We start from the raw sequence: 20969 nt of genomic DNA on the forward strand, positions 1-20969 counted from the left end.
ATCATGTGGGAGACCTGGTTTTGTTCCCGGCGGGGGAGAACTGAGATTTTTTTCTGCCTGTTCAAGTGGTTCCAGTGTCCATCCAGTGTCATATAAAGTGGGTACTTGGAGGAAACTCTGGGGTGTAAAGGCAGATCTGGATTTTCAGCCATGGGGCTTATCAAGTTCAAATACAAATCAAGAGTAAATATCCAGAATGAAATGCACCTTCCAATTTCGAAATATGTACACACAGCAAGGGAAGCACATGCCATAAGAAATTGATTATTATTATGATTATTAACTGTCCTTTATGAATTCTTCTATCACTAGATTGTAGAATCCATCTTCATTTTAATTTCAGTTTTCAGTTTCTTCTCAATTGCTGCCCTTGGGTATTTCTGCGGTAACTGTTAATTCAGCGAAGTGCTGAAAATGACACTAGCAGTAGACACCGGAATTGTTGAAAACAATTAACACACGTAACTTGAAAGAAAACAGAAGATAACAAAGCGGGTTTCTTAAAATAAAACAAAAGTTATTGTACTCCCTTCCAGATATCGGAGGAATTAGCGACACTTATTGCTCTTCCGAGACGAGCGAAGACAAAATGTTGACCATTAACTTAATTTCAATCGACAGAAAGTGTCTTCAGAAAAACGTTTCTCGCGTTCTTCATATCAACTAGTTCTGATTTCCAGTTTCCGCTGTTGACCTTCTTGCAAGTCTATTCACCCTCTTCATTTGAAGATAGGCCCTCTCGGATGGCATACTGGTAACACCTTCACCTTGTAATGAAGGGGTCTTGGGTTCGATACCCGGTGGAGACACAGTGATTCGGTGACACTTTCAACTGGAAGTCCAGTTCTGATTAGCCTATCTATGTATATAGTGGACTTAAAGAAAAAAAGTATTTGAAAATAGGATGCAAAGCCAACAGTAGTTTTAATGCTCTTCTGCAACCAAACTATTATTACACATTGGTCTGGATTAAAATGAACATGGTGTTTTCTTTATTACACTCGGTAGAGTTTAAATCAGGCTTTAAAACTTCTCGATGTCAGGCCCTGGACAAAGAGTGTTTCCAGCATTCACCTACGCTTTTTCCAGCACCATCAGCTGGCTTCCGTAAGACTCGGAATGAGTTCTGCGGATTCATTCCCTTAGAGTCCATTGAAGCGAAGTGATTTGGTCAACTGTTAAGTATGATTTTCAAACACATGTTTTTCATACAGATTCCAGGAATAGCGCACATTCACTGGGACAACACACAGCACAAAATTCGCTGTAACTCAAGTGAAAATATTACAATATAAATCATTTTTAGGCACATTTAACTCGCAAGAAACTGTTAGGCTGGAATGAGTTGTGGTCATTCATTCCCTATGCCGAAGATCTATGAAGAATGCCGAGGCACGGAGCAGGCCGAGGGCTCCTTTTCCCTCCCGAAGTGTCACGAAATATGCAGAGGGTGAGCGACCTCGTATGGACGAGGAGAAACCTCTCGTGATTTTTACAACCCTTAGAAGAAGATATGTGATAGAATGGTTTGAATGAAACTGCAAAAGTAAATTGACAACAAAAACACATTTAATAAATTAGCATGTGTTCTACTTTATAAGGGAATGACTCATTCTCTTCATTCCACAGAATATCCGCCCATGCCACATTTGATGAACTGTGTGACGCCAAGTAGCTCATACATCCCACTGACATTGCTGAACATTTTAATATTCCTGTTAACATATATTATCCAGGTTTTCTTACTGTCTCTATGTATCCCCTTTTTCTCGTGAATATCGTATCGCTGAGTGAATTGGCACCAGCTTATAAACATTAAAAAATTGTACATCACCTGTATTAATCACACATTATATTTTCATTACTTGTATGTGTAGATGCTGACGTAAATAAACACATTTGTCAAATGTATTTACATAATACATTGGGGGGGAGGCATGTGCAGATTTTGACAGCTCAGGGGAGACACAACAGCAAAACGTTCGAAGCCTTTATGCCATATTATAATGTGTAGGAGGTAGTATTAATTTTTAGAAACATTCAGAAACACACAATTGTTTTTATATAAAGAAATAATACTAAACAAATTTTCATGTATGGATGTCTTATGTATTCCCACGATATACTATATTTTTTACATGAAAATTCTAGAGCCGCTTTGCATTTTTAGCTAACATAAAAAGCAATAATATGAGGGGCATCCAACAAGTAAGTGTGACCGAAATGTACAGAAAATGTTTATGTATGTAATGTGCATATATTACACATTTTTCTACATGGTAGGCATCAGTTTTTAGCTTCCTTGCCAAAGAAAGTCACTCTCAAAAAACAGAGTTGCTCAAACACTTTGGCTGCTGGAAAAAAGGCTCACACTTTGGAAACTGTTCTTGCAATTCAGGACAAATAGTCTTTTTTTTTCTGAATTTTTGCACTCTCATTTCTCTTGAAATCATCGGTCAGCAAATAGGGATACCTACTTTTCAGAACAGTTACAAAACAGTATCAATTGTGATGATATAAACCACACACAACCCAATTGTACCCAAAAACAACCTACGGTGGGTCCCTTTTGCTTCTCCACCCTTGCGAGAAAAGAGTTTACATTTGGAAGAACTGTTGTCAGAATCAAATACTGACTCTTGATATTTAAGGAAAATTTTAGTGAAAGTTGTTACGTAAGGAAAAACTTAACCTTGGAAATCTCAATGATTGTATGGGACATTTGTAATTAACATAAAAAAACGAAAGATAATGAATGTCAAAGTGACTTTTAAATTAATAAGATAACATTATCTTCGATTCCCATCATAAAATAAAGTTCTGGTTCTTGGTAAGGGGGAATAAAAGTAATCATAGCCTATCTCGTTACTTTATATTAGTTACTAATATTAGTAAGTATAAAAATTCTGAATGATCCTCCCTCTTTAACAAACTCTTAACCAGTGTTTTTTTGCATATGCTGATGATACATTGTCAGCTGGACTTGAAAACTCATAAAATAACATTGAAAGAAGCAATGCATTACCTTGTTTTAGTGGTGTATTAAAATGATAAAAGATCTTGACTGTTTCTATGCAATATATATTTTGATTTTCCCACCAATCTTCACTTACTTAAATGTATTAGTGTCTTAGGATTGCTTAGTGGCTTTGGACTTCACTCAGCCTCCCTTCAAACAAATCCTGTAGTGAATGTTGCCAGTCATTACTTTCATATTCCTAATTCAAGCATGCAAACCATACGAAGTGGATTGTCAGAAAGTAAAAAGTAGTGTTTTCACAAGTTACAATAGGATATATTTTTTTCATACTTTCCAAATAGTGAAAAGTATTCGCTCATTCACCGTACAATGGTAAAACCTTTTTTTTTTTTTTTTACCAATGCAGCACCATGTACCTATTGTTTCAGTCCGTTGATTACGGCTGCAAGTTTTTATGAATCACTTCGACCATGAACCCCCCCCCCCTTCTTTTATCAGCACAGATTGTTCAGCTGAATTTTATTACTCCTTATCTGTGACAGAAAGGAATGTAAACATGAACTTACATTCTCATTTTATCACCTGCTTATCACCACCGTCAGCTATTGTATTCTTAGATGTGTTATCAGTTTTGGACTTTGTACCATTCAGAACCATTCTTTTCATAGGATAGCATGTAGCAGAGGTGATGCCATCAAATAGTTATGCAGGAAAACATTGTTTTTGTTTTCCTATTTATATTAATTTCATTATTTCCTTGAGCCACGAGTGGACTGTTAGTGCTTGTGTCATGCTGTGGAATTTTGTATGACGTGATGTGTGTGATGAATTAAATGGCTATATGATATTGTGAATGGACAACAAAATGGCTGCCCAAAAGCCTCTTGTCGTTGTGCGATCTTATTTGGTAGGTACTTGAAAATTAATATTATTGTTAGGACCTGAGTAATTGTCAATATCTGGTGGTCACGTACAGGGTTGTTGTAAGTTGTTTTGTTTGAAGAAGAATCTGTACGTGAACTTCATACTTTAAGGAAGTAATTTTGAATTTTTTTTTTTTATTATGTTGCACACTACAGTGGGAGGAGTGGATACAAACGTCTCCCACAGTTTAGACAAACACTTCGACATTTGTAATAAAAACAAATAACGCTACAAGAAGCCAGAAAAAAATCAGAAAGTAAGTTCCGATGGGTTATTAGGAAAATCCAAGAATATGTTTACAAACTATTTACGAGGATCGTTATTTTTTTAAAAAAAGTGGTTACATGCTCATAACCAGTGCTCGAAATATCTTCTTCAGAGCTAGGCGCCAGCTCTGAAAATCAGGTGCCAGGAAACCACCTACTAGCAATTGTGCACAGGGTGTGAAATCATTGAAAACTGGTGGGGGGGGGGGGAGAAAGTTCTTAATCTTCAAACCCCCTCCCCCACATGTGTATTATTAAAAGAAAAAATAAATCACTCAACTAAAAATATATTATTATTAATTACATAAAGAAAATTAATTTGTTACTTTTATACATATCACATATGAGATATTGCAAAGCAGCTAACTAATTCCTTTAGTAACTGGTTAAAGATGTTAATAAATTATGAAATAGTTTAAGTGATTTTATTATGTGCAAGTTTTTGTTTTGTTTTTGCTTTATGTTAATATAAATTAATTAGATTTCATAGTTATTCTTTTCTTGCATTCTTATTTTACTTTTATTGTGCATATTGATGTAGATTTGTTAATGATCTCTTGAGAGAGATTGCATTCAATACTCACAACCACACTAATGTGTGTGTGTTTTCATTATTATTCTTAGTAAAGTATTTTAGAAATTAAAAGTAATTCTTTATCTTTTGTTTATTATAACAAAACTCTCCTCCCCCTGGGATTTTTTTTTGGGGGGGGATTTTTGAGGCCTAAATTATTGGTGAGGGTTTTTTCACCACTCCCCCAGGATTTTGCACCCTGAGTGCATACTATAAGAAGCTGAGCTGGCCCCTGTGGCGAAGTGGTTAGCACATCGCGTTACGATGCCAGGGGTCCCGGGTTCGAATACTGGCCTGGGCATGGATGTTTGTGAGTGTTCATTCATCATATCATCACTCATCCCCATCTTCACAGATTATCCAAAAGTGGCAAGAAACTAAGTAAAATAAAACAAATCAATCAAAAATCAATCAATCTATAAGAAGCTGAGCATCACTGTAATAAAAACATCGCTAAATCATGGGGAGTTCGAGGACAAGGGGTAAGAAATTGTTACTCATTCTGTGGAATGTTCACAACGTTGATAAAAGAACACATTTGCTAACTTACGCTGTACTGCAATTTGAACTTAGAATTTTCAAAATTTCGCACATGCAAACTTAAAAAACAGCAATATTACAGCAAAAGCTTCGCCATGGCGACCTGGCGACCGGGATTTTTCGAGCCCTGCTCATAACTGACTACTTACATTATTGTAGAGGATGAAGTTACTGCATTTGTTTGTAATGGTGGATTGATGAGCCATGGTCGTCTAGTCTGTATGGCATCTTGACTGCTGTGCTGGAGACCTGGGTTTGATTCCCAGGGTGGGAGATCTAATGTCGAAATTTTTCTTGACTTGTCTCCACATAAAGTGGCTCTGGGGCTCACCCAGCCTCAAATCAATGGGTACCTGGTGGACAAAAGCAGCTGGAGTGTGGTGATGATCACATCACCTCCAAAATGGCCAAGATTGAGAATGTGTGAGGCCCTACCCCCACATCTCCTAAATGTGCCTTTATGGCACTGTGCTGTATGTATGGGGAACTTTATCTTTCCTTTGTGATTGTCCCTTGATCAATTTAATCCTATCATCATCACTCTTCCTCATATTCACGATTAGCCAAATACGAAGTAAAATAAACCAAATCAATCTTCGTAATAGTCTCCGGCCAAGTGTAGCACATGTTGCCAAATTTCTCATGCCGTCGGGGGAATTGGTTTACTGTATATCACTGCGGAATCGCCCTGCGTTATCGATGGTCTTAATGTGATGTAGTGGATATTTTAGCTTCTGAAACAATTCATAGTTGCAAGGACTTATGTCCACACTGTAGGATGGTGCTCAAGCAGTTGTCCCACTATATTTGCAGCATAACATCTTGCATCTCTCTCTTGAAGTGTTGGGTCATTTCCGACGAATCGCTGGAAAAACTTGATTCTCCAGAAAGTTACCGTGAACCGTGAGTATTGCAGCAGCTTCCTTTGGCACTGTGTGACAAAGGATAACATCCTCATAGTCACAGGCAACAATAAGCATCACGTTAACGTTCCGTGGTGCTTGTCAGAACTTCCATGCTCTTGGCGAATTAGTATGGTGAACCACCACTGGGATATGGAAGTACCTTATCACAGCAAGCTTGCACAAGTACTCTGTGACACTTTATAGCATTTCTTCCACATGCAACTTGAATTTTGATATTACAATTTGTTCTTTTCGTAGGAGCATTGTGTTATGAGTGCACTGCTCAATATGGTTAGTCAGTGCAGTGCTGCCACCACATGTTAATTCGTGTCACATGTAGAGGCAGGAATAAAACCATTATCAGATTCCGCGATTCATTGTTGCTACCAGTGGCAAACAATGGACATATTGAAGTAAGTCTTATCCTTACGGAGAAGTCGGGACTAGCCGAACATTCCATCAATGAGAGCCATAGAATTGATTTCAACAACATCAAAATTATTGCCAAATCATCAAACTACACAACAAAGAAGCAATAGCCATTCATGGATAAAAGCAGAATCTCTATTGCGACACAGGGATCCAACTTGGCTTGGCTAGTAATAGTCAACCAGCAGCGCAGACACGTCTCATGATTTGACAGTCATCTTCACCTGGAACTTCCATCTCCAAACACATATCCACCCTGACTGTGAGAGTGACATTAGCTCTCGAAAGCTTGGAATCCATTTCAACTTACCTGGTTGTCAGCACTAGAATCTTTTCATCAATGGACATATTGTTGAGTACTTTTTTAAAATGATCCTTGTATATTGCCATTTGATATATTAATACATACTGTACACTACTTTTTGGCATACCGTATTTCACTGCATAATATCGCAGATTTTATGCCAATTATTTTGGCAAGAAACTGGGGTGAAGCTTTTTTTTTTTTTAGAAAAATACATTATACCAGTATTACCTGGTATATATTAAAAATCATTTACTAGCTAAACTGTCTTGGTGCAAGATTAAGATGCATGGAGTACTTGTGAATATATGCTAAAACTGAATAGTCCAAATCGACGCATCATTTCTTCATGACAGTTTAGTGAACATTATTTCGGTTTATGATGCACATCATTTCTTCATGACAGTTTATATAAAATAAATAATAACCCATGGCTCGACAGCCCTTGAAGGGCCTGGGCCGATCTCCCAACTGCCAGTCTCCCTCCCACAATCCTACCTAGAGGTGTAGAGATCTTCAACCGGTTATGAGGTGACGTGGGGTCAGCACGTCGAACCCCCAGCTGTTATGGAAAATTTCAGAGACCAGGTTATGTTATTCACTCATAACTCCCCAATTTCCTCACGATGGTGAGTTGCCACCGGTCCTATACACAGGCCGAGAACTCAGACTGAACCCATGCCATCCCGCAGTCAGTATCCAAAGCACAGAACCTTAGACCGCACGGCCACGGAGGAGAACTTCAGACAGTTTACTGAACATTATTTCTGTTTGACTCAAATCATTTCATCGTAACAGTTTACTGACGATTATTCCAGTGTAAAAAAAATTAACACGTTAGTTATTGATTTAGTTGAAGTATTACACTTGAGAAAATTTACTACAGTGTTTTCAAATATGAACTTACAAAATTTAATCTTCTGTGAGATTCTGAGCCGTTATTATTGATTTCATTACCTGAACCAATACAATGATTACGCAATGAAATGTTAAAAAAACATTTTTAGACTGTAAAAAAAAACAGGGTTCAATGATTGTGGTGAAATACAGGTTATCATTGTCGTGGTGTTGAAATCATAAATGTAAATGAAAAAACTTTGTTAACCTGAAAATATGTTGCCGTGCCTCTTTTCAGGAGAGGGAGTCATTTATCCAAAAGCAGAAACAGAAGGAAGAGCAGCATGTGAAGAAGATGTCCCAACAGCAGGCGGTGCTGGCAGCCAAAGAGAGGGAGCTCCGGATGGACAGAGATCGCCAGGACACGGATGAGGCAGAGCGTGAGGTGACTCGCCTTGTCCGGAAGAGTGTCGACCCTCCTCCTCCACCACCAGTACGTACACATCACTGCACAGCATGTACATCTCCATTAAATTAATCTCGTTAAAGCTTTTAGATAAAGTTTATGTACCTAAAACGTCATTGTATATTTATAAGGGTAATTTCTAAATACTAAAGCAATAACTTTTGACTTGTAATCAAGGACAAATTTGGTTCAGATCCCACTTTAAACCAAGAGTCCAGTCCCATTTAGTATAGCACAAAAATTGGACTGAGGATGCAAAAAAAACTCATTAATTATGAGCAAATATAGGCAGTTGCATAAAATTGATTATGAGCTAACATTCGCTTAAAGAATCAGTCAAAATACTACACCAACCAGGTTAATGCAATTTATTCTGAAATTATATTGCAATGGAAGTTTGTTGTACTCTGACCTGTTTGTGAAACTACACACGTAATATATATATTATCACACACAGCATCCTCATACAATACAACAAACCAAGGTGCAAAACCTGCCCTATTTTTCACCACCTTCACCTACCAGTCACATTGCCATAAGCAACTTCAACCTCAAGCCCCAAAAGTGCTTGCCACTCCTCAAATCTGATATGTATTCTGATCTGCCAGATCTGTGGGGGCTTTAACCTGGGTGAAACCTTAGCCCCCTCCCTCTTCTTAAACTTCAGCACCATTAATCACGTTCATCCACTCAAAACTCCGATTTTACAATTTCCACCCTACCAGGTACAACACAAATTGCGACTGTTTCTGAGTACCAATTACCACCAACTACACATCCTCTTGTAAATGCTGAGAAAGATCCTACATACGTGGGTTGGAGATTTAATAGTGGCAACTATTTATTTACAAATGATACAAAAGAGATACCTCTTGTGAAACTTTTACAGCCCTTCGATGTAGTCACCAGCATTGCGTACAGTCCGTTGTCAGCAATGTGGAAGTCGTAGTATGCCTGTAGCAGTGCCTGTTTTATTAATGTTTCAAATAGAGAGGTCTATTGCCTGAAGAATCTCTGGAGCAGCTCAGAAGTCAAACAAAGTCACATGAGCTTAAGTCTGGGTGATGGTAGAGCACCTGCCAGCCCCATCGAGCTAACAAATCCGCTACAGGTTCCACTACATGCACCCGAGCATTGTCGTGCAAAATGATGGGACGATTCAATAGAAAGTGGTGCCTCTTCTTTCGCAACAAAGGTTGCAGGTCTCATGAAGACCTTGATGACACTGTCATTCTGGACGACTGCGGGCACATTCAATGCTGGACGACTGCAGGCACATTCAATGCTGGACGACTGTGGGCACATTCAATGCTGGACGACTGCGGGCACATTCAATGCTGGACGACTGCGGGCACATTCAATGCTGGACGACTGCGGGCACATTCAATGCTGGACGACTGCGGGCACATTCAATGCTGGACGACTGCGGGCACATTCAATGCTGGACGACTGCGGGCACATTCAATCTTTATCCAACTCCGCTGTTCCTTCTTCGAAATCATTGTTGTAACTACACAACTTTAGACCGCCAACTCCAACGATACTCTATTCCCCTCATCACTGCGTATGCACCTAGTACTAGGGACATTCAATATATAAGTTTCCCTGTGCTATAAAATATTGTATAAAGCAATGCCATTAAAAAGAAGTACATGGTTGACAAGCGCCATCTTTCGTCTACAAGGAACAACAATCGATTTGTTATCAGACGTGAAGGCACATGCGCTCAAGGGCGAAAAGTAAATGATTGTTCGGAAAATGCGGGCCCGCGTCATAAGGAGTTCAGAAGCATGGATGCTAAGGGCATTCTGCTTATGGACATTTTGGAACGAGGAAGAACAATTAATGCTGCCCATTATTGTCAAACATTAGATAAACTGAAAAATGCAATTCGACATAAGCGACCAGGTCTCCTGTCAGCTGGTGTCATTCTTTTTTATGATAACGCTCGCCCCCACTCAGCAGTGCAAACACAACACAAAATTGAAGAATTTGGGTGGGAACGGCTGCCCCACCCTCCATACAGCCCCGATTTAGCACCAAGTGATTTCCATCTTTTTCCGGTGTTAAAAAAGTCTGAATTGCAAGGTTACCATTTCGAAACAGATGAAGAAGTGAAGCGGAATGTGAGAATAGTGCTCAATAGCCAGAGCCCTGATTTTCTTGCAAAGGGTATGGACAAATTGGTGCAACAGTGGGACAAATGCCTGAATCTCTATGGGGATTATGTGGAGAAGTGAGGAAGGATCCTCCTACACATGTATGTATAGTTTTCCAATGTATCTTAAAAATATTTTTTTTTACAGCATACGGAAACTTATATATTGAACGACCCACGTAGATTAGGTATCAAACTAACATGTGGTATAAACGAGAAACACCGGTTCAGTTTCCTGGCATATAATTTATACACACTACCATAGCCGTTACTCATAGACTCAAACTAGCCACTCTGCAACCATCCAAACTTATACCCACCTCTCCGATCCCAGCCATTTATTTTCTGGGTTTTCCTTTCCACCCACCCACCATCCAGCGAATAGTCAAACACTGGTGAGAGCATCTTTTTGCCTAATGCCTTTTGCTATCTACTCCAATAGCCTCGCTACACTGCAATACAATGTCATCTTCTTTTCCTCCAGTGAACATAGAAATTTTGATTTGGTGTGGCAAGTATTTACCATTTTCTTCCATTGTATTACCTGTCCTTTTCTTCTCAATCTCAGTCCAAACTACCCTTTTAGCACCTAAAACAGCTTTGACTATGCCCCACTACTACTTTTTTTTCTTATGAACTGCAAATGCTGTGTGCATAAAATGAACCTACAATACGTGACCATTTTTACAGCTGCAGAAAACCCTTGCATAAAAGGGTTCTACTATATACCTAGGTTGTTTTTTGTTACATTGCTATGCAGCAACCACTTAAAACAAAGTCCACCAACTTCAAGACAACTTAAATTTTACATATGTGAAATTAATATTAAATAAATGCATGTTTCACTGTGCAAAGAGCTTAACTTAAAAAATAATATATAAACAAAATAAATATAAAATAATAAAAAATAGCAGTAGAGTAATGGAGATGTACTGCTTCACTTGCTTGAACAAACAGCACTGCTATCTTGCACAATGCACTTGTTGCACGCTGTGAAGTGTTATGTATGCACACAAAAATTTTGTTTCAAAGTGTACATAGGCATGAGGAGCAGTGCTGATGTTTTACAAGTATTAACAAATTGAAATACACATGAAATAAGTGCATGATGTGCATGTCTGGCCATAACATTGGAATGTGTGCATGTTAATGGTGGTTCCTAATACAGTAACAATTTAAGTGTTGGTAACTAATATTTGGTTTTATTTTTTAAACATTTTTTAATGTATTTGGTTTTATTTTTAATAATTGTTTAAGAATTTATTTTCTCAGTGTGTTGGAACAATATTCAAGCACAGATAACTGTTTCTAATTACTTTCTGTGATGCTACTACTAATTATTCTATTACTATTTCTTCTACTAGTATTTTCACTTCTCTTCTTGTACCATTTCCTCCACTTTTCTATGTTTACCAGTACTTCCAATTTTATTTTTTCTACCACCAATGCTTCCACTTCTATTTTTCTTTCACTACAAGTGCTTCCATTTTTATTCTTCTTCGACTACAAGTGCTTCCATTTTTGTTCTTCTTCGACTACAAGTGCTTCCATTTTTGTTCTTCTTCGACTACAAGTGCTTCCATTTTTGTTCTTCTTCGACTACAAGTGCTTCCATTTTTGTTCTTCTTCGACTACAAGTGCTTCCATTTTTGTTCTTCTTCGACTGCAAGTGCTTCCATTTTTGTTCTTCGACTGCAAGTGCTTCCATTTTTGTTCTTCTTCGACTGCAAGTGCTTCCATTTTTGTTCTTCTTCGACTGCAAGTGCTTCCATTTTTGTTCTTCTTCGACTGCAAGTGCTTCCATTTTTGTTCTTCTTCGACTACAAGTGCTTCCATTTTTGTTCTTCTTAGACTACAAGTGCTTCCATTTTTGTTCTTCTTCGACTACAAGTGCTTCCATTTTTGTTCTTCTTCGACTACAAGTGCTTCCATTTTTGTTCTTCTTCGACTACAAGTGCTTCCATTTTTGTTCTTCTTCGACTGCAAGTGCTTCCATTTTTGTTCTTCTTCGACTGCAAGTGCTTCCATTTTTGTTCTTCTTCGACTGCAAGTGCTTCCATTTTTGTTCTTCTTTGACTGCAAGTGCTTCCATTTTTGTTCTTCTTCGACTACAAGTGCTTCCATTTTTGTTCTTCTTCGACTACAAGTGCTTCCATTTTTGTTCTTCTTCGACTACAAGTGCTTCCATTTTTGTTCTTCGACTGCAAGTGCTTCCATTTTTGTTCTTCTTCGACTGCAAGTGCTTCCATTTTTGTTCTTCGACTGCAAGTGCTTCCATTTTTGTTCTTCTTCGACTGCAAGTGCTTCCATTTTTGTTCTTCTTTGACTGCAAGTGCTTCCATTTTTGTTCTTCTTCGACTACAAGTGCTTCCATTTTTGTTCTTCTTCGACTACAAGTGCTTCCATTTTTGTTCTTCTTCGACTACAAGTGCTTCCATTTTTGTTCTTCTTCGACTACAAGTGCTTCCATTTTTGTTCTTCTTAGACTACAAGTGCTTCCATTTTTGTTCTTCTTCGACTACAAGTGCTTCCATTTTTGTTCTTCTTCGACTACAAGTGCTTCCATTTTTGTTCTTCTTCGACTACAAGTGCTTCCATTTTTGTTCTTCTTCGACTGCAAGTGCTTCCATTTTTGTTCTTCGACTGCAAGTGCTTCCATTTTTGTTCTTCTTCGACTGCAAGTGCTTCCATTTTTGTTCTTCTTTGACTGCAAGTGCTTCCATTTTTGTTCTTCTTCGACTACAAGTGCTTCCATTTTTGTTCTTCTTTGACTGCAAGTGCTTCCATTTTTGTTCTTCTTCGACTGCAAGTGCTTCCATTTTTGTTCTTCTTCGACTGCAAGTGCTTCCATTTTTATTCTTCTTCGACTGCAAGTGCTTCCATTGTTATTCTTCTTCGACTGCAAGTGCTTCCATTGTTATTCTTCTTCTACCACCACCAGTGTTTCCACGTTTGTCCTTCTTCTACCACCACCAGTGTTTCCACGTTTGTCCTTCTTCTACCACCACCAGTGTTTCCACGTTTGTCCTTCTTCTACCACCACCAGTGTTTCCACTTTTGTCCTTCTACGTCTGCAAGTGTTTTCACTTTTATTCTTCTATTAGTACTATTATTTATACCTGTTGCTACAAGCACAATTTGCAAAGATTATTTTACTCTCAATTTTGAATTGTCCCATCTTACCCATTGATGTTAACCTGCCAGAATAAGTTACATTAATTAATACAGTAACAATAATAGATCACTCTCATGATGAAATAATATTTGTATGCTTTTATTGTTATTGTATTTTAATTTGCTTTCACTTACCAGCATTGAGAACAATAAAAATTTGTTGAAGGTTTTCGGGTCGGATCTTGTTCAGAATTTTGCTGAGGATGCACTTGCTGTTAACTAGATATGTGATAGAAACTTGGCTAGTGCAACAAAACTATTAAGAAATGTCTAGACAACAGCAAATGCAATCTTCATGGAGATGCTCTGATGAGAATTATAAACATTTTTTTTTTCACAAGAATATCTGTGGTTCGTAAGCTTGAGACTGGACACAATTAAAAAAAAAATATTGTTGAGACAGACTTAAGGTTCTGCAGCACATGAAGATGTACAGTATATCCACATTTGCAAGTTCATGGATTAACTAATAAGTTTCTTCTCATATCTTTCCATGAAGATATTGGGGTAAGTCACTGTTTAGTGTTACCCGTGGTGGTAGGAATCTTACATATTTTATTGTTGACTTAAGAATACTCCAAATACTTCAAACCATTTCTGCATCTTCAGTGTGCTTCAAATTTGGGCAAAATTTCTGGACACTCTGTATTAGTTATAGTTCATTACTTGTGTAGCAATAACACTTGTTGAAACACTGCCTTCATATTTGTATGCATGTAATCGTAGTGCTTGTTGCATGGTAATTTATTTAGATCTAACATAAATTGTTGTAATTATGTACAGATAATGCTTTCTGATAATATAGGGTGGTTCAAAATTGTTGTTGATGTTACTGCAGCCAGACCAGAAGCAGCAAGGTGTGGGTGCTTACAGAGTATGTAAGGGTAACTCAGAACGTTTTAGTATCCTATAGAATCGCTAGCCCATAATTGAAGGGGTAATTGATAGGCACAAGAAGGGCCTATCCCACTTTCGTACTGAAGTCTGAAGCCCTCTAGTATGTCATGTGAAAGCTACAAGGTTGTAGGATATGCCAAATGACTGTCCTCTTAAAATGTGTGATTATTAAATAGAATACAAGTCTCTGCTTGCGTGTGGTTTAGCGGGTTCTTTCCAAAAACAGACGTTTTGGACCTGTTCCAGATCATTCCTCGGGGTAGTTCAAGGAAATCACATTTAAAGAAGAAAAGGAGAATAAGAAATGTTTAAAAGGAAAAAATTCATAGGATTAAAAACTGCAGTGTACATCAGTGTTGCACAGTGGTAGATAATGATGTGCATCTTTTATGCACGACAGCAGGTGTCCATGATGTAGTTTTTTTATCCTATGACTTTTTTCCTTTTAATAATTTTTTATACCGCTTTTATTCTTTTAATGTGATTTCTTTGGACTACCCTGAGGAAGGATCTGCAATGGGTTCATAACATCTGCTTTTGGAAAGAACCTGTTAAACCACACGCAAGTAGTAACTTGTGTTTTATTTAATAATTGAGCTGCTATGCAAACCTCAAACATTACTTGAACTAAAATCTGAGTTAGGATAGTTGATTTCTGAGTGCAGAAAAGAATCTTTCTCTGTTTTAAAGAAAATATAGGATATCGTATTTATGCGTGTATAATGTGCACCCTGGTTTTTGATGTGCACCCTCTCCCTCCACTGTGTTTAGCATCCCAAAGCTTTCACTCTAACCACCTTATTCATTCTGTAATAGTAGAAAGCAAGATCAAAATTACCTTATGGATTTGCAGTGCTCAGGAAGTTACTTTCTCTTATTTCTCGTCCAACAAATACCGCTGATACGCATCCCATGTGATGGGAGGTGCATACTCGAATTCAGTCAGAATGGCACTGATTTTCAAAAATCGTGGGAAATGGCCTTCAAACTTTCATACGTGGTTTTGCTCATTACTTCTTTACTTTTACTAAAAAAAAACAACTTCAAAATGTATACCTTTTCCATGACTAATGTAACATTTACACGAGGAACATTCAGGACCCTCAAACTAGCAGTTAGCAGCACAAGATTTCTTCCATTATGGCATTTACACACTCCATATGTATAATATAATTTGACCAGTAATACATTTTAATTATTATTTTTTTTGTCCTTATCTTTCCTTTCATCCAAAGTGCCATAAAAATCAGTGTGTTCCTTCATTTTGTGATGAGCTTATTTCAACCGCATTTCACATTAGTGTCGTTATCTTGAATGGAATACTGTTACCACATTCAGAAACTACAGGATTTAAGCTTTAAAACGATATATAACATGATAGGGTTCCATAAACATGAAAAATAAGTGTCACAAAATCATGGAATGGCCCTGTACGGTTTCATGTTGGTTGTCCGAATTATTCCGTGCATAATACGCGTCACAGTTTTTTGGGGCAAAAATTTTGGAAAAAAAGTGCACATTATACATGAGTAAATACGGTATGTCTTCTTGTATTAACCTCTTCAATTCTAAATACCATTGATTTTCATGGCGTATATGATGAGCTTTCGAGAGCTAACTTCACTCTCACCTTCAATCCCTGAAGATGAGAGTGACGTTAGCTTTCAAAAGCTCGGAAGCCTATCGGAAATCACCTGGTTGATATCCTGAGAAAACCTTCATAAAACATCTTGTTTTGGAAAAACAAGATTGCTTTCTTTGTGAACAGTCACCATTTTTTAAGTGTGAAATCATATCCCCCCAAACACAATGAAGCTGGTACAGCATTTTTTGGGGGTTTCCAATTCATATTCTGCAGGCATTTTATTTTTGTTGCATCGGCTTTGAAACTATACTCCACGGAAACAATAATTTTCAATCACCCTGTAGATATCTATAACAGGTTTATAAGGTTTCTGCTGTACTTCTTCTTTAGGTGAATAAGCTGAAAGTTGAGGCAACTGGTTTTCTGATCCCAAAGTCACCACCTCCTTATTCAATCATGAATAGTAGCACAACTAAAAAGGCAAGAGAAGCTTTTGTTTTATAAAAACTAAATAATATTTGTATATAATAAACATGTGAATGTGGTGTCTGTTCCTGTATTTCCTTGTGTATATGTATCCATGTGTAAATGTAGTTACTAAATTTATTAAAAATTGCTTCTACTTTTTAGTAATTACAGATAAACTATGGATGGCCTAAAACAAATCTGGATATCAAATTGTCTTGTTACAATTTTATGCTTAAAATTTATAAAATTACACGTGTGTACTGTTGTATATGTATTTGCAAATTTCATGTGTTTACCAATCCAAATATAGCTGGAAATTGTAAAAATGGGAAAGAAACGCATACTTGACAAAATTCAATTCACATATTTAATGGGATTTTCCGACCTCCATGGCAGAGTGGTTAACGAAGTTCACCAGGGATCCTGGGTTTGAATCCTGGCTTGGCCATGGGTGTTCTTTGTAAGTCTCTCTTCATCAATTTCATCCATGATTCATCCTCATCTTTGCAATTAGCCAAAAGTGGCAGAAAAGTGAAGTAAAATAAACCAAATCAAACCTATTTCATGGGGTGGTAGAATTGTTAGTACAAAAGCAAAAGATGCCACTTTTCTCCTATTGACTGATGATGCAACAAACCTGATCCTTGCCAAAACTATTTATAATAAGGGGGTCAGGCCATTTATCTAAAAATTGAATAGGTGATAGTAAAACATTATCAATTATTGCAGAGGTTCCAAAACTTTGTTCCACGGCACCCTTAGTGTTTCAAGATCTTTCCGCAGTGCCCAAATCAGAATGCAGGCCTTTCTAACACTTCCAACGCTCAGTTAGTGTGGTTAGGTTGCTTGCCTTAAGTTAAAAAAATAAACTCATATTTCATATTCAGAAATATTTTATAAAAAAGCACTAAATAAGCACATATTTGGAAAAATCATATCTTTGACTAACAAATAAGTGTCATTTCAGTGAAAATATTGGAACATTTTGTAGTGGCCCTGTAAGCCAGCAATGGTACTCCAGGGCACCACAGTGCACAGTTTGGGGACCGCTGAATTATTGCATTACCAAATTATTATTATTTTCTTGGGAAGACTTTTCTACTAAATGCACCAATGAGTAATACCGTTAATATACTAAAATGTATAGTTGCTCTATTTTATTCTACCTGTTACACACTCCATTGAAGACAAATATATACAAAGGGAAAGTCTGTCATGAATATTCAGTCTGTAATTTAATTTTAAATCTTTCTGACACGGTTCTTGTATCTTGAAATCAATTTTTCAACTCTTCCTTTTATTTTGGCTGGAATAGAAAACTGTTTTAGCAATTTTCTAATTTGAAATAAACTATGACAATTTCAAGACAATTTCCCTTTGAAGTGCCAATGAACACAAAATCTGAAACTTTATTTTGACCGATATGTATTTGCCATTTTCTTCTCAACACCTTCCTTCATCCAGTACAAATTGATGTGTGTAGTTAATTTAACGTTAGATGCCTTGTGTCAATGCATGTTAACTGTCTCTCGATAAACCCTTGCATAAGGTAGGTAACCAGTGCAAGTGTAGAAGTTTATTGCAAAATATTCTTCAGACTCAATTTTAGGAATTTGTGCATCTTGATTAGAGTGGAATAATGTGGCAGGAAGCTTTTCAGAACTGCAATCTATTTTCCATACAGAGTAACTGGGAATGTCACAACAAAGAAAATAAAAGGATTAAATAAGGAAACCTAAAAATAAAGATAAATTTGATTTTCTGTGAGAAAGGTAACGTTTGAAATGGTGAATTTCAAGAATGTAAGTACAAGCAACAACAGAAATTAGTGAGTACATGTATAGGAAGTTTTTTCTCTCCTGCTCCAAATCTACGCATTTTAAGTGTTGGAAAAAAGTAAATTGTTACTTCTCTTAAGATAATTTTGATATTGCCTGGAAAAAAATCCTCTATTTTAGTAAATTTTGCATTTTCAATCAGTAGTGTTGTACAAAGGTATCTTACCCACACAGAAAAAAAAATGAAAAATTTCCAAAAATATAGTATCCTTTTCAAGAAACTGTTTTATTGTGCTAGTGGGTGCATTGAAAATGCTAATAAAACTGAAGAATACATCATTAACTATCCAACCACAAATTCTGTTCCAAAAGCACATATTCATAAGACAAGAAGAGAAGTGACATTTTCCCCACAAAATGCACGACGTACAATAGTTATTGATGAGTGTTAAAAGTAACAATGCATTATTACCAATCATTCAATGTTGACCTCTGTTCCCAGTGTTGAACTAACTACATATATATATTAGGTAGCCATGCTGAGAAATGTTCGTTTATTTATTAACCTTTAAACATCAGCTGAATGAATGAGCTGCAAATAACCCAAAGACTCTGTCATTTCTCTGAAACAACTCTTGACATTTCATTTCTGTTTTCTTTTTAAGTTTATATACATAGAGATATAACATACTTGAATTTCAATGCAATACAAGTATTGTATGCATATTCATGTTTTTTAATTAAATCAATTTGATTGAGTGGTGTTTTTGTCCACTTTATGCACAGTAAGGCTAATCAGAACTGCACCTACAGTTTAAAGTGGGATCCGAATTTCAGTAAATTTTCAAATTTTTCTTTTTCATTGTCTAACAATGCTTGTTGAGAGGAGCATAAAAATATTCCACTTCCTACAAACATGGTCCTTCCCCAAAGAAACAAAACCAACTTTGACTAGTTTGCTCTTGTTAAAAAAAAAAGACAAAACACATAAACAGCACACCTCTTACAGCCATCCACATTCAAGAGGATTCTTAGTAATGAAAAAAAATGGGAGTTAAAATAGATAGTTGTGATAAATCTAGGGTTGTACTGATTTTATTTTCATACCAAAAAGAATTGAGACTAATTTTTTAATGGATGCAGACATTTTGATAGTTCCTAATTCTTGTCTTTCAGATGCCTCCAGTAAATAGGGCTCCTGTTGTGAAAACATTTGCAATTGTACAGAATAAGCAGATCCCAAAACCACCTGCCTGCCCTACGCCAGACTACGACAGCAGCCCGTCTCAGACAACATCTCGACCATCACATCAGCCATCAAAAGATGGAGTGGAGATGCCCTCAATGGAGTCGTTCTCCATTACGCAGATTCACAAGCCGGTTCCCCCATCCACGTACTTCCCAAAAAGTCAAGAGAATAACGCACGACCAGTTTCCATAACCATCGGTGAATATCCAACCGGTGCGGCTCGGCAAGCTCCCATGAGGTTCGACTTCCTTCCGTCTAAAGCTGGAGCAGCCCCACAAGCGACTTCTCCCGTTGTTGTTAAACAAGATGCGCCGTCGACTGATTACCGAGCAAACATGAGACAAGTGTCTAGTCAGCTCCAATCTGAACTGGTACAGACTCTCTCGCGAGCTAACTTGAAAAACAAAACCACAGGAGCTGAAACGATCCCCAATGGTACCACGGCTCAAGGAACCGTCACCGTTTCCATCAACGGCCCATCTTCAAATGGAAAAATTTCTTCCGTATTTTCAAACAAAACCAGTGCACCAGCTCCACCAACTAAAAAGGAAGCGAATATAGTCTACAACAATGCGGAGAAGATAATGAATGCTTTGGCGAACAAGGTGACAATCAGGATACACAATGATGATAATTCTGCCAAGGGTAACCAGCTTAACGGCATCCTGAAGAACGGCATGGGCGGAACTGGTAATGGTCCACACACAAGAACCTTTCTTCCACAGAAGACAATTACGTTTGGGGAGATGTAAGAGGAATTCAACATTTTAAGCACGCAAAACACACTGATGTAAGGTGTTGGTGCTTGAGTTGAAGTCAGTGAAAGAAAAAAGGGGGACATTGTCAGTTTTGGAGCAATTTGTGTCCATTTCAAGACATAAGCATTGTTTTTCTGTTGTCATTAGTTGATACGTATATAGCAGTGATTCGGACTGTATCTGTGTGATTTCCAATCCTCATATATTGTTCAGTCACTAGTAACTTGACTAGTATTCTGCAAAGCAGATGAGTATCTAAGAGTAATCGTTAGGGAAGGAAGTTCATTGTTGAAGTTTGGTGCTGATCACTCCACTTTTCATTCATGATTAATTAACTCTAAACTCTCTATTCATCTTCATTGCCTGTTACGAAGCATGCTTAAGATAAAATGAAGTTCTAAATGTTTATTGTGAAATTTTTAATAGTAAATGAGTGCTTAAAAGAAACTATTTTTTTTTATATATAAATGCAATGCATTGCAGCAAGAATAAGGCTTCTTTCAGTTCTTGGCCTCTTTCTTAATTTTGAGGAACAAAACAAATAAGAAATGGAATTTTTTAAATAATTATGACATAGGAACCGCTGTGGTCTAGTCGGTAGAGCATCTAACTGCCACACGGGAGACAACAGCTTCGATTCCTGAGGTGGGTGATCTACGGTCTGAATTTTTCTGGCC

General features: G+C 37.3%; 1 protein-coding gene across 7 annotated transcripts in view; it reads left to right on the forward strand.

The window, feature by feature from the left end:
• LOC145997278 (uncharacterized) overlaps positions 1 to 20969 on the forward strand; it is a 323875-nt gene that overhangs the window by 296826 nt on the left and 6080 nt on the right. For 3 of the 7 annotated variants that reach the window (XM_083134158.1, XM_083134163.1, XM_083134164.1), the window contains 3 exons: positions 8058 to 8252; positions 16430 to 16519; positions 19462 to 20282. In XM_083134158.1, the coding sequence (XP_082990284.1) occupies positions 8058 to 8252; positions 16430 to 16519; positions 19462 to 20282 (1106 nt within the window). The remainder of the gene's footprint in view (positions 1 to 8057; positions 8253 to 16429; positions 16520 to 19461; positions 20283 to 20969) is intronic. The other 4 variants (XM_083134159.1, XM_083134160.1, XM_083134161.1 and 1 more) reach the window with 4 other exon arrangements.

The sequence above is a fragment of the Lepisma saccharinum genome, chromosome 13 (assembly GCF_977018435.1).
Source record: "Lepisma saccharinum chromosome 13, izLepSacc3.1, whole genome shotgun sequence".
Lineage (NCBI taxonomy): Eukaryota > Metazoa > Arthropoda > Insecta > Zygentoma > Lepismatidae > Lepisma > Lepisma saccharinum.